At 35.7% G+C, this 15732-nt stretch overlaps 1 protein-coding gene across 8 annotated transcripts in view; it reads right to left on the bottom strand.

The window, feature by feature from the left end:
• The window catches only part of Rasal2 (RAS protein activator like 2), a 323464-nt gene that overhangs the window by 38597 nt on the left and 269135 nt on the right, over positions 1-15732 (bottom strand). For all 8 annotated transcript variants that reach the window (XR_013426392.1, XM_021722624.3, XM_021722625.3 and 5 more), the window contains 2 exons: positions 1266-1419; positions 69-167 (listed from right to left, as the gene is read on the bottom strand). Coding sequence is in view for 7 of the 8 variants with exons in the window: in XM_021722624.3 (XP_021578299.1) it covers positions 69-167; positions 1266-1419 (253 nt within the window). In the remaining variant the exon portion in view is untranslated. The remainder of the gene's footprint in view (positions 1-68; positions 168-1265; positions 1420-15732) is intronic.

Here is a 15732-nt window from a genome sequence, read left to right as displayed (position 1 = left end):
CTACAGCTATCTTCTATCAATTTAATGCTTTCAAAGTGGGTTTTTTAGACACTCAAAGTCACTATTACCTTATTTGGCTGAACTGTCCTTCGAAGGTTTTCCATCCACTTATCTCTCTCTGAAGCAGAGTTACAACTGAAGCATTTACTTCCACTTAAGTAGGTGACCTTCAACATAAAGATTAGAAATAAGAAAAAGAAAGTAAGACTCTTTTTTTCCTAGTTATATCATTTAAGAGTTAGGGATACATCTGAACCTAAAATACTGCATGAAACTAAAATGACTTGTTCTCGAGGTAGCATCCATACCTATTTCCAGGTATGGAAACAAAGGCTATTTAGAATTCAGATGACCTAGGTTAAGAAAATTCAAAATAAAAATCTTTTAGGCCACATCTTAAATTATCTGCAAATGAGTAGTCTCAATTCTGTTAAATAAGTTAATAAAAGGAAGAGAGTTTCACAAAACAGTTTATCAGCTTTCTCAAATCTTCCTTTGCTATAATATTATAGATTGCTACTAAATGAAATTAATGAGAGTGAATAATATTGTATTACTGTCTTTGGAATCCATTGCTCTTCCATAATTCAACTAGCTAGTTGATTTCCAGTCATTTATTAGGTTAACCTGACCACTACCATAACTATCCTTTAAAAATGAAACATCCTGGGCTGGGGTTGTGGCTCAGAGGTAGAATGCTCACCTCACATGTGTAAGGCACTGGGTTCGATCCTCAGCACCACATAAATATAAAATATCGTGTCTACCTATAACTAAAACATAAATATTAAAAGAAAAAGGGCTGGGGTTGTGACTCAGTGGTAAAGTGCTTGCCTAGCATGTGTGAGGTACTGGGTTTGATTCTAAGCACCACATATAAATAAATAAATAAAGATAAAGGTCCACTGACAACTAAAAAAATAAAAATTAAAAAAAAGAAGAAATATCCCATCTATTTGCCTACCACCCAACACTGAACTTAGTATACAGTCTGTTAAATTGAGTTCCATAAATAAGGAACATTTCAATGATTTTTATTAAAAAGAACATTAATAAATGACCTGCCCAAATTGCTGAAGTTTGCTCACACATTAATTAACTTTAATTATAAATATAATTTGTTTAATAAATTACCAATTTTCCTTTAAAATTAGTTAATTTTTAGCAACAGAAAAGCAGTTAAAATCATCAAATCAGAACATGACAGTAATGAAATCATAAAGTTACTGGACAGAAAATCTTACTTTTTATTTTTTGTTTTTTACCTCAAAGCAGAAGTCTTGCCCAAGGATGCTGCTATGAAGTGGTTTTACTGCTACGGGCTCCCCTCGACCAAGATCCAGACATTCTACTGCGCTGCAGGGGCTCAGCAAGGATTCATGAGAACGTGACTCTTTCAGTTTAGGCAGCCCACGAGCCCTAAATGTAGAATATATTTCAGGTAGTGTTACCTTGGCCAACAAGGAAATGAGGGTCTAGTGCAATGAAGGCTTATGAAAAATGCACAAGTATGTAAGGACAAAAGTAAAGGAGGAAAAAATTAAAATTTTATAATAATAGTAGTAATCATATTCATGTGGCACACATAACCATACAACCATGTGAACATGGACATATTTTTTTTTCAACAAAGCACAAAAACACAATAATTTTACTAGTCTCAAAGGAGCTCAAAGCTCCTCCACAAACATTATTTTTTAACCTCATTCTTATATTGGAAGATGCAGAAATCTATGCTATTCAGGTTATATCTCCTCTTAAAGCACTGACAAAATAGTGGTTGAACCCTCATTTTGTTTCTTTTTACTCTGACAGAGTAAATACACACACACACACACACACACACACACACACACACACACAGTGCCAAACTTTTTAGCATAGGACTCCCTCATAGGGAGATATCCTGATTTCCACCTCAATGTGGAATTCTTTTCTGGCAAGGTTTTACTTCTATCCATGCTTCACAGTATAAATGTGAATAACACAAAAAATGCCTTGAAAAAGGTTCTCACCATGAAAAAATATGCCCAAACTCTTTCATATAGAAGAACAGATCTTTGTTGACATTGTTCAAATGTTCTGGCTGATTTTATTTCCTAGTTGTTTTAAAAAAGAATGTGGGAATCATGCTTCTTGTCACTATAGGAGTTGGTATTACAGTCTTTCCTCTTGAAAGAATTAAAGGAGTGAAACAATATGAAGTACAATATTCCTGAATCCAGAACTGAATGGTTATGCAGTTTTACTCAATAATTATAGTATTTATTGACTGAAACACCCAGAATTAAATACATGTATTTCAAGTTGAAGTAGTAAGTAATAAGAATAAAAAGAAATGCCTGTGTAAAGACATTTGTTTTTGTAAAGTACACTAAATAAACTACTTCATTCATTTCCTGAAATAAGCAGGGTAACATTAAATGGAACTGAAACACTAATGCCAGAGTAATATTTAGTTAAAAAGTTATACGATTCAAGAAACTAGATTCAAGAAACTAGCATTAAAGACTGTTCTTTCTCCATTTCTATTTGTTTCAAACTCTATGAAATAAGAGACATCTAAAACTACTAGGACTTTATCAGTCCATTCTTTTCTCCCCAACAAAATCAACTGCCATTTAAAGATTAGGCTGAAAAAAAAAATGTGTGTTCTGATATTCAGCAATTTTTAAAGTAAAGAAGTCCACATTATATATCCTACTAAGAAAGCAAGGTAAGCATAAAAGGTACTAATGCCATAATGTATGTAAAAATATAATACTGTAATAGTTTCACATTTATTTCTCTTTGTGTTTCTGAGTAAGACATTGACATGTTTGTAGTAATGTGCTGCAAATATAGCACATCAATTATAAATAAATAAATGCTAAATTTTTTTGCTTTAATTATATCATATAACCTTTCCCTATATGCTACACGAAGCCAGGGTGGGGCAATGGGACACTACTAACATCTTTCTTAAACAAATATAAAACAATTTCAATCCATCTTTCTCAGAAAGAGTTCCTGGAGGGAAAAGCCTCTCATGTTCTAGGGGTGAGCATTTTACCAGGAAAGATTAATTTATATTGTAAACAGGAGGAGGTATGCCCAAAAGCTAACCTTTACTTTTTAAATTCTCCAGGAAAAGTTTTCTAAAACACAGTTATTTCAAACAAAATAAATGTCTACCTACATGAAACAATTGAACAGCCACCTGGCGGTGCAACCCCAAATCATAGCGATGCCACATGTCCAATATAGCAAGTCACTTTCTGAACTACATCTCAGAAAACGATTCTCTGTTTAGAAGACAGAAACCAATAGAAGATGGTTTCCCTGCTGAATTTGGTTACTGATACCATCTTTGGATACATGCTATCCAGGTGTTATTCAAGTCTTCAACAGAAGCAGAACAGAAAGGCAAACACTGAACAAGAAGTCATCTTCATCCAAATGCTGCAGGACAAGTAGTATGCCTTCCTCTCTTCCTTCAGGCTGCATCTAGCCCCTTGGGTAACACAAACAAGGTACCTGGGCTCAAGGCTGGGCCTGTTGCCATGGTGCTACACCTATAAGGAGATTAGACCTGGAAGGCAGCAAAGAAGCTTCGGCTTGAAGGACACAGAGAGTATGCTCTGCAAACTTGGCAAAGGTGACTATTTTAAAACAGAAAGGAAGGAATGTTGAAGCCCCTACCCATTTCCATTAACAGTTTTCAGTCAAAGCTGGTAGAGCAGAAACTGAGGCAACTCTGGGGGTAGAGGAGAATCTCATATATTAAAAACTTGATTAGGAACAAATATAATTAGCTTTAGCTTGCTTCATATGATTCTTAATCTCTCACTAGTAAGTATTTCTACATTCTATCTTGCAAGTAAAATCTTTCTCTCACACTTCTGTTTCCTCTAGCTTATTGTTTCTTATTGCGCTTACCCATGAACTTATCTGGGTTACACATGTGTTCTTCTTTCAGAGGAAGGTGGATAAAATTATTTTTTCATTGTTTCCAATGCAATCTAACTTCCAATAGCAGCCATAAACATATTATAGTGAACTGTCTGGAATTATAACTCAACTCTTCCTAATTACTGAAATTTTGATTATTAATACATAGTTCAGAATCTCCCATTGTTCAGTATGTGCATATATACCCAGATGAATCAAAAGCCAAATTACTCACATGTTCAACATTACTATTGAATAAATAAGCAAGCCCTTCCTGAATTAGGAAGACAGTGTCTCTGTGAAGACAGAAGTAATTCCCAGTGAAGCAAGATTACAGTAAACAGGAAAATCGAGTAGCCTGGGAATGGCTCAGGGTGGTGGTGGGAAGCATTTTTTGTGCAAATATTTTGATATAAAAGCATTGGTAACCCCAAGTCTTTACTTTTTCTTGTATCTTCATATGAATTGATTTTTCTTCAATCTACTATCTACAGAGTTAGAGCAGCCATGTGGCATTAATGGGAGAATGATGAGTTTAAAACTAATTTTTTTTCCAGTCCATTCTGACATTAGGTTTCATTAAGAAACCTAATCCAGCCTCAAAAGTAGATGTTGTAAGTCCTTGATCCCTGGCCAGGTTCTTTTTCTGACTGATTCCCCTAACCCCTGCACCATCCGCCTAAATACCATATAAGAATAATTCAGGGTTCCAATATGACTATTTCTTGATTTAACTGGAAAAATGCTTCCAAGAGGGCAATTTTACTTCTAACTAAGGAACACCACTTACATTTCTGTTTTAATGTCATCAGCACCATGAAAATAAGGGTTAAATATCTAATTGCTTTGCTGTTGAAGATTTCCTGCTACTTCTGACCTATTTAAGAGATAAATTACAGGGCAAAAGAGGCTTTCTGTTACTTCTGTTGCTTTAACCCTCATCCCTATCTGAAATCAGTCTTAAAAGCTAAAAGTAAAGGCTGGGGAACCAATACCCAACAGTAGATACACTAATGAAGGAAAATAAAAAGGAGTAAAAGAACTCTGATTAGTGCAATTTAAAATAAAACACAGCTGGATTTTTCTCAGCTTACCCATTCAAGTTTTTAAAAAAGCCACATTCCCCACCACCCTAGCTCCAATGATGCTTGGACGTGCTTGCTCAATCTGTCACATGTTTACAGAATCAGTTCCAAATTTAGGAACTGGGAAACTTTTAATTAAAAATGCTTATTGCCACACAAAATCCTGGACTCAGTGCAGGTGAGTTTCTGCTTGGCTTGGCAATTATGATTCCAGATGGCTTCACTGAATTCCAGAAGGGACAGTTTAGATAGCAAGATAGATGCAGCAACATACCTATGTTTTAACCAGTTTGTATTCCTAAGGCACTCATTTTGTTTGAAAATTTCCCAGGTAGTAATGAAAAATATTCAGTATCAATAAATTTATATGTAGTCCAATAAGGTTTTTAAAAATTGCACTGAGATCTTATTTGGGAAAACTGTAATTATACCTGCTCTCCAGATTTCATTTTTTCCAATCAGGTATTTTGCAAAAGTAAACATTGTAGAAATTTCCCTCCCTGGACTGGGGTTGGGGGCGGGGTAGAGGAAGTAGGGCTCATTCACAAGAGTTCTGTTGTGTACTAAAAAACGTGTCTTCCCTGAGGATTTCGATTATGGTTTACGCACTGCAGGTAAGGCCAGTATAGTGTCCCTGCTGCTCATGTTACTTGCTGATTTTTATGTTAGCTTAAAAATATACACCACATAAAAAGCTATTTATGGAAGCAAAGTCTATGCTGCAGATCTTCCTCTCCCTGCTCTCAGCCTCCAGACAGGATGGTCTAATGAGCTCAGCTGCTAAGGATAAAGAAAGATATTGGTCAGCCTAAATTGTCACTTAAAGTGAGCAAATGCATGGCAAGAAAATTTGTCATCACAGAAAAAAATGATATCCCATGTACATGTAATGAAGGTGAGTGTAAGGAGAGGATTATAAATATTAAAACATGTTCTGGGAGTAGAAAATTCTATTTCCCTTCAATATGACCGACACTAGGGAACAAATTCTTTATAGAAACTGCACTATATTATAATATGCTTTTTTTGGCTCTGAAGTTGCAAATGGATTAAGGTCTACTAGTACCAATTATATAAACTGAACACAACTATACTGAATTAAAAAAAAACATGAAATCAAACTTCACTCATAATCCAACTCAATGAACATATTAAAGAGTGAGTGAAAAGACTTAATACTTTTTTCTTTTATTGAATTTAATTGCTAGAGTTTTAACTTCACTATTGCCTTAAGATTAAGGTTTAGGGTGAAAGATGAATAAAAGAGGAAAGAATCAGAGAAGTTTAAAGACATTTACATTTTAATCATTATTAAACTCAGAATAATTTGCTTTCTCATTAGGCTAATAAGTGAATTTCTGTATAGATCCATCTATTTATCCAATAGCTACTTGTTATGTACTGCACATAGGCGTTCTACTAGAGGTAGGTGCAAGAAACAAGATAAGAAGAAAGGCAGTTTATATATAGTCTAGAGAGTTAACAATGCCTTGTAGTACAATGAAATTAGACTTATGAAAAAGAATGCAAAAGAGGCTCTGTCAGTATTTAGGGGATCTTAAATTGGAGGTTCATATTAGATTTCTTGGAGGAAAAAGTTAAGTGAAGTTGTGACCTTCAAATGGATGGACTTCATAATATGCAAGTGTCCTGCCAAGAGACCTAGATGGAATGGATAATAAAAGTATGCAAAGCCTGGTGTGCTGAGACACTGAAAGAAATTCAGAGTGCAGCCCTTGTGTAGTATGGATGTGGTGGGAACAGGTGGTTGGTAGGAGAGTGGTAAATCACGAGGGCTGAGAGAGATCATGGTAGGACTTGTAGTAATGGGCTTTTCAGTTTATCACAAGACCAGGGGATGAACATATGAAGGTTTTGGGTGGTAGGAGGGGAATGACATGATCAGATGTGTGTCTTAGCAAGACTACTTTGGCTAAGGAGAAGAGAAAGAAAGGGGTACAAAATGGAGAGAAAAAGTGAAAGACTAAGAGACTAGTTCAAAGATTATGGTAGTAATCTAAGTAAAGATCATAAACTAGACAGGCAGAAATAGGTAAGAAGTAGATGAAATTAAGAGATATATAGGACGGAATTAGGCCTCGGTGACTGCAACGTTGTCAGTGTCAGGGAGAACTGTAAAATCAAAGATGACTGGTCATTTCTGTCCTGAACCACAGGATAGAAAAATGGTAATGTCCTTCATGGGAATAGGAAATATGAGGCAATGCTGGTTGAATTGAGAGTAGAAACGAAAGCAAGTTTTATACAATTTGGGTTTGAGGTTGCTGTGGCAATAGATATGAATAGTGAAAGAGGACATGTGGAAATAACCTGAGGAATATCAACATTTAAATCTATAAAACTGACAGAGATTGAGAAATACGAAAGAGAAAAACTAGGTGTTTCAAGTATCATAAAAAACCCAGAGATGAGAGGTCTCAGAGGTGGAAGACTGTCTACTACTATAGAAAATCAAGTGTGTTAAGAGACTAATACTAGCCCCTGGATTTAGGAATTGAGAGGTAATTGGAGACTTTTACAAGAGGAGTTTTTAGGGAATGGAAATAATGACAAATGAAACTGCACTGGGTTGGAAAGAAAAATAAAAAAAACAAACAAATCAAAAAACCAGATGGGATGTGAAAAAAATGGAGCAAAAACAATTGTCTGAAAAATGGCAACAGTGAAATAGCTAGAGGGAAACTAAAAAAAAAAAAATACAAAACATGTTTTAATGTTTTCCCCTAAAACAAGAAAGTGTTAACACTTTTGGTAAAATTCAAGAGTTCAGAAGGATAGATGGCAAAGAACAAATAAGGGTACCCTTTTTGATCTCCTATAGAAAATGCCATTACCAATTCCTATGAATTCTTCTAGAATTTTTTTTATATAGGCAGCCCTCTCTTGCCCTATTTATACATATACAAAATTTTAGAAATTATGTGTTTATTATAGGAATATATTAATATATGATATACCTAAGCCTAGTTATCTCATTAGATCAGAAGCCAGCTTGTCACAAGTTATGAAGGATTCATTTCTGTTTTCTGTAAAAATATCAGGATGTCTGTAGGGCCTGGCCATTAGTTGATGTTATAAAGCTGATTGGAATGCCTGCCCGTGCCCTGAACTCACCCATGTCCGGTTTTCCCTGACCATATAACAACCCTTTCCTAAACCTTAGTGACGCCTCATAAATTCTGGCCTTCCCTGGCCGGATAACGACCCTCTCTGAGTCTCTAAGATCTCCATAAATTCTGATGCAGGGGCCAGCAAAAATGTAAACTTGTGTTATGCTCCTCAGAGTGTTGTTATCTGTAACCCCCCCTTTGTGTAACTTTTTGGGCTATAAAACTGGGCCACAAAGAAGCCTCGCCGCTGTCCTTGGCTCCCATGATTTTGATGGGCAAGGCAGCCTGGCCGGTCGAAATAATAAGCTTGCTTTAATTTGATTTTAATTGGAGTCAGTGGTCTTTTCTTGCATTGTGGTCTAACAATATATTCATATGTATTTAAATATATACATATGCTGTATATTTATACATATGTACATTTGCATTTATATTTATCACAAATGGGATTCTACCATACTTCAAATAAATTTTTTATTAGCACTTTATGGTTATACCCAGTAGTTGGGTTCATCCCAACAAACTCATACATGCATAGAAATTGATTTTGGTTCATGATTTTGGACTTTTGTCCACATTGGAACACATAGACAGAACTTGTCTCTTTTTAATGAACACATGATATTCCTTTATTGGCCTTTAGCAGTTTAACCTATCCCTGAAGACAATCTAAATTTTTCCTTTTTTCTTTTTCTTTTGTGATTATCACCAAAGTTTAAAAAAGTATCTTAGTAGATCTTTTTTAAAATATTTTTTTAGTTGTAGATGGACACAATACCATTATTTTATTTATTTATTTTATGTGGTGCTAACATCGAACCCAGTGCCCTACATGTGCCAGGCGAGCACTCTACCACTGAGCCACAATCCCAGCCCTAAGGTACATTTATTTTTATGCACATGCGTGTGTATACACACACACACACACACACATATATGTATATGTTCATAGTTTGAACTTTTCAATGTGAAACTGCCAGATCAAAGGGCATATACATTTAAAATTTTGATATTAAGGGCTGGGGCTGTAGCTTAGTGATAGAGTGCTTGACTAGCATGAGCGAGGCACTGGGTTTAATCCTCAGTACCACATAAAAATAAAATAATATTGTATCTATCTACAACTAAAATTTTTTTTTTTTAAAGATAGATGTGCTAAGATACTTTTTAAAACTTTGGTGATAATCACAAAAGAAAAAAAAAAAAGGAAAAATATCTTCCATAAAAGATTGGTATCCATTTAAAATCCTATCAACAGTGCATGATTCAATTAGAAACTTCATGGGATTTTAGATGATAAAATAAAGAATCCTTAATTGACCCATGACAGTAACCTGGTAAGAGAAATTCTATAATTTATAGTCAGATTATATTGATTAATTAAGGTATGGAGTTCAATAATTTCTGAGTTGTCACTATAACCAAGTATATATACCATATTGAAAAAGATTGTTCTATTGTTATTACCTATAAGTCAGTTTTGACATTTTCTATTTCAGGTTAATATTTACCATTTCCTTAATAGAACTGGCATTGTGGTAGGAGATGGGGATACAAGATTATACCCTTGAGGAGCTTCCAATCTTTAGCAGTAAACAGAAATATGAAAAGATAAATTAGCATTTAGTTCAATAATTGCCACAGTCTGGCTGGGCACAAATCACCAGCCACTCAAGCAGGAACAAACTTTATTTCAGAACTCCCCTGAACGTCACCCACGCGGCCCTTCCAGGAACCCCACACACCAACCCAAACTCCCTCCACCGGAACTCCAAAGTAGCGGGGTGCCCCGCCCCCCCCCTACAGCAGGGGTCTATATACAATTGAATACACAGCCAGTTTCAATCCAGCATCATTCAGTCACAGCTTAACTTAATTATCATCATCTTAATGGCTCGCCTCTCAACCATTACTTCTGGCAAAATGCCAGGGGCCATTCCGACTGGGCTGTGGCTCTCAACAAATAATAAGATATGTATAATTGGCATGGATAGGTAAGTGAGGTAAAAATTTAGTCTACAATGATGTTTGGGAAGAACACAGAAAAAAAGTAAGGGAGCATAAGAGTATTGGGTATTGCTGCATGAGTAGGAATTAGAAGCCTGACAAAGGACAGAATATAGGAATAAGGAATGACAACTGGGTTAGAGGAATAGCAAGATTAAAAAGGGAAAAATATGAAATAATATGAAATTATAAATGAAAGACCTGGTATGTTTGGTAGGAGACAATGCTGGGTTAGGAAAGGACTGGGCCATATTTTTGCATGTTGTATATTATGCTAATGATTGTACATTTATAAAAATATTATAAACATGTAATGAGACTGAAATTGAAGTTTTAATGGGAGCTACACAGATAAAACAGATGCAATACTATGCTTTGAAGTGAAGTACTAAACAAAACTGTAATATTTATAAGCAAAATGTTTTAGAACCAATTACACTACCTTGATCTTCTTGTTTATGATAAAGACTTCAAAAAGTGGCCGGAGAATGGAGAAAACATTTTATGAGAGAGAATTTTTGGAGAAAGCTAGGAGACTGTATCCTCTCTCATCCCTACAATGGATATGGATAGGAGATACAGAGAAGATAGGGTTTGATTTTATCTGGGAATCCTAGATGATGAGAAATGTGTTAGTAGCAGAGCAAGGGAGTGTAGATGCTTTTGGATTAGCCTGCACTCCTAAAGGTTGTCAGGGCAAAAAATGTGAAAGTGTTTCCTGTGGACCACAGGACTATAGGGGTAGAGTGCAGAGCAGCAAGAACTCCTTCCTAGAAAGAAGTCACAAGCAAGTGCCTGGAGAAAAATTGCATCTGCTCAAGTCAATAAAACCCTAGGAGAAAAGTTCCTTAGGGATGAGAAATTTCTGAAGGAATTTCCAAAGCAGCCCATAAAGGAAAAATCTGCCTTAAACATCTGCCAGGCTCAGAGAACATGATGGAAGTCTAGAACTTAATAATTCTTTTCTTTCCTTCTTCTTTCTGTCTCCCCTCACCCAAATCTGGAGGCACCTAAAACCATGTTTGGTAAACTGGATTAGAAGTAAATTGTCTAGCATACTTTCCTCTCCAAAGGCAGGCACACTACCTATAACTGGCTTGGCTGGGATAAAAACTACAATTTTGATTAATATTTTGCTTTTTTATAAACCTGATCATTAAATAACAGAGTGCTTACACTCTTGGGCAAGAGAAGTGAAAACTTATGCTGACTCAAAAACCTGTACACCATTATTCACAGAAGTTTTATATAAAATATCAAAACCCACAAGTATCCCAAATGTCATTTGATGAATGAAAATTAAATTCTACTATATCCATACAATAGAATCCATACCTGAGAACAAATGGAAATGACCACTGATTATTGGTAACAATTTTGATGGATCTCAAGGACATATACTTAGTGGGGAAAAAAAGCCAACCTCAAAAATGTCACTTACCATATGATTCTAATAATACTTTTGATACAATAAAACAATGGAGATAGAAAACAAATTAGTGGTTGCTAGGGCATAGGGATGGAGGTGGTTATGACTGTAAAGGGGTAACACATGGAGTTATTTTTTAGTTATAGAACAGCTTTTTATCTTGATTGTGGTAGTGGCAATACAAATCTTTACATAGGATTAAATGCATAGAACTACACACACACAAACAAATCAATGCTGGTAAAAACTGAATAAAGTCTGCAGTCTAGTTAATAATACTGTTCCAATGTCAATTACTGTTTTTTATATCATACTATAGTTATATTGTAAGAGGGGTCCGGCGGAGTGTCAGAGGGAGAGACCACACAAGAGACTTACTCCATGCAATTGGCAAAAGGGGATTTATTGGGGATCCATTCCAGCGCGCTGGGGCTCCGTACCTACTCAAGAAGGGAGAGCAGCCTAGAGCCCAGAGCAAAGGTCAAGCAGAGCTTAAGTACACTTTTGGAGAGGGCGGTGGGCTTTGCATACATCAGAACAAATCATCATGAGGCGCAGGAAAATTGAACAACAACTCTGAGACATGATTGGCACATTCATTGGCGGGAACAGGTTGGGCGGGGGTGATTGGTCATTCCTAAGCGGGTTACACATTCAAACTGATTGGTTCAGGCCCTGTGACAAACTGCACAGGGCCCTAGGCTAAGTTTTAACTATCTCAGGAATTCCAGGTTCTGGGTGTAACAGAGGAACTTAATAATACCTAATCTTTTACATTCAAGCTTTCCAGCTTGGAAACTTTACCCTTTCATTATGATGTCATTATTGGCTGAAGGAATGGTCTGTAGGACTCCTGTATTATTTTTACAACTTGCTGTGAATGTAAGAATTCAAAATAAAAAGTTAAAAATTTAGAAGAAAAAATTAAGGAGAAAATCAAGAGGCTGAGTACACTTTCAAGTATCTCCTGACAAAGAATAAGTAAATTATTTTAAAACCATGCTTTGTTAGTGAGCTTCATAACTGAAGTCATTACTGTGAAGGTTTTTATTTGAGGGACATTTGGAGTGGGTGAGAAAATTCTATTCTACCTGTTTATCTTTACCTCAACTCTTTGCTGAATTTAAGTAGTACTTTCAAAGTAAGGTTGGCAACCTAGCAGGCACCTGGAGTCCTGGAATGCCTGACAATGTAGTATTAAGCATTTCCTAGTTTTAAGTGCACTTACCTGCAAATGCAATGATTTTATTTTCTTTTAATGCTAAGTAATATTTAAGGCAAAACTATCATAGTCTTCACATCTCAATGTTCCCCACCATCCTTGCCAGCTCCCATGACATGGTTTAATGTAAAAATGCTGCCAATATTGATTCTAGGAAATCCTTTTACAGGCTTTTATCAGATTAGAAAGCTTTGAAACAATGATGACTTTGTGACATTCTATTGATTTTATCTCTATACTTTCCATTCCCATTACCACTATCCTTAGAGCCTTCATTATCTTACAATAGCTTTATGCTAACTGATCTTCCAAATTTAGTCTCTACAAATTAAGTGACCTAAAATTACAGATTCCATAGTGCTGGGTTATTGCAGTCATAGCACAATTCTTTTTTTTAAAATATATTTTAAAAACTAATTAATTTATTTGTTCTAATTTGTTATACATGACATCAGAATGCATTTCAGTTTATAGTACACAAATGGAGCACAATTTTTCATGTCTCTGGTTGTACACAAAGTAGAGTCACACCATTCATGTACTTAGGGTAATGATGTCCATCTCATTCCACAGTCTTTCCTACCCCCATGCCTCCTCCCTTCCCCTCCTTCTCCTTTGCCCTATCCAAAGTTCCTCCCTCCATTCCTCCATTGTTCCCCGCCCCCCCCCCCTTTAAGGATCAGCATCCACTTATCAGAGAAAACATCTGGCCTTTGTTTTTTGGGGATTGGCTAACTTCACTTACCTTGATATTCTCCAACTCAATCCATTTACCTGCAAATGCAATGATTTTATTTTCTTTAAATGCTAAGTAATATTCCATTGTCACAGCACAATTCTGATTAGGTCATTTGCTTATTCAAAAATGTTTAAAGGCTCCTTATTGCTTATAGGCTAAAATATAAACTCCTTAGTATGATAATAAAGAACTGCCCTGGCTAAGGAGTACTGGGTTCAAAATAATTTTTACTCAGAATTTTAAAAATATTTTCCCACTGACTTCTGATTTTCAATATTTCTACTGAGAATTCCAATATCATTCCCCCCCCACCCAGTATGTACTTCCATCTCTTTTGTATGTAATCCATTTTTTTCCAATAGAATCTTTTTAAAGATTCATTTTCTAAACCTCAGTGACTGACATCTCATGATGATTTACACCAATGTGTGTGTTGAGGGGTATTTTTTCATTCATTTTCCTGGGAATGTGGTGGTCCTTCCAATCTGGATATTTATGTTTTCTTGTCTGAGGACATTTTCTTTGACAATTCCCTGCCCAAAGTTTTTCTTTGTTCTTTTTTTTCCCTTAATTCTTGGGCCGAATCTTTCATTTTATGTTTTATTTTCTGAGACAGTGACTTGAATTTAGCTTTTATATTAATTTCCAAATTCTCTTCTTGATTTTCTTTTTCTTATATCATCTTGTTATTATTTCATAGATGTACAATTTTATCTTTTGAAAACATCCATTTTGCTTGTGAAGTTGTTTCTGGCTTCATAAGTTGCTCTGTTTCTTCTGCCACCCCCTCCTCCAGTATTTGTTTATTTTAGTATCTGTCTTTCATTTTGGAAATTTACCTTAATATCTGTAAGACACTTGGTTGTTTAAACTGAAGAGAAAAACACTTAAAAAGTTGAATGTAAGTTTTGTGTGCTGAAAGGGAGCATACAGACTAAGGAGCTTCACTGAAGAGTGCCTCCTGGGCCAGTTTTTCTTTTTTAAAGAAAATCTTTACTAAGATATAGTTCATACACCATAAAATCTAACCATTTTCAATGTACAGTTTTTTAGTATATTCAGAGTTGTACACTCATCACCACAATCTAAGCTTAAAATATTTTGATCACTCTAAAGAGAAACCCCATGCTCATTAGAAGTCACTCCTATTCATCACATCCAACAACCGGAATCTTCAGCCTCTGGAAATATATACTGGCAACAATTAATCTGAGGATTTACTTATTCTGGACATTTTATATATTCAGATGGAATCATATAATACATGCTTTTGTGACCACTGCTGTCTTTTCTTTTTTTTTAACATGGTGCTGGGGAATTGACCTTGGGATCTTATGCGTATTAGGCAAGTGCTGTACCACTGAGCTATGACAAGCTTCTTTCACTCAGCATGTTTTTTCAAGGATGAAAACATTCACATATGTTGTAGCATGTATCAGTACTCTATTCCTTTTCATGAAATGCTAATATTTCATTGTATTGATATTATCATATTTTGAGTATCCATTAATCAGTGGATGATGGACATTTGGGTCATCCTGATTTTTTGACCATTAGGAATAATGCAGTTATCCATGAGCATTATTGTACAAGTTTCTATTTGGACATGTGTTCTCATTTCTCTTGGATTTACCTAGGAATGGATTTTCCAGCTGAGATGTTAATAGAGGAACACAAATATCTTTTTATGTGGGGTGGTTTAGTTCTCTAGTGTACTTCGTGATAAGGGTAAGCCTTAGCTGGGGCTATAGGGCAGTGGTAGAGAGCCTGCCTAGCATGTGCAAGGCCCTGGGTTTGAACCCCAGCACCACACACACACACACACACACACACACACACACACACACACATACACACACACACTGTAATCCTGACCTCTGACCTTCTAAAGCTGGTTGGCTTAACCTTTCCAGAATCCTGGAAATAGGTAGGTGACCTCCTTCTATTGTAGGTATTGCTAGCTACATTCTCAATAGCCATCTCTCTCTCCTTTAAGAATATTAAGAATAGATTCCTGCATTATTGGGGGCAACAACATACCCAATTATAAAATTTTCCAGCCTCCCTTGCAGAAAAAGGTAGAATGAGATAAGTAGAAGTCACTGGATATGGTTGTAAGGAAATTTTAAAAAGGGAGACAAATAAGCTGAAAGGTAGGTGCATTTTTATGAGTTCCTCTTTTCTGGTGT

The sequence above is a fragment of the Ictidomys tridecemlineatus genome, chromosome 10 (assembly GCF_052094955.1).
Source record: "Ictidomys tridecemlineatus isolate mIctTri1 chromosome 10, mIctTri1.hap1, whole genome shotgun sequence".
Classification (NCBI taxonomy): Eukaryota; Metazoa; Chordata; class Mammalia; order Rodentia; family Sciuridae; genus Ictidomys; species Ictidomys tridecemlineatus.
Note: the sequence above shows the minus strand (reverse complement) of the source record. Positions and strands in the feature narration are given on the sequence as shown.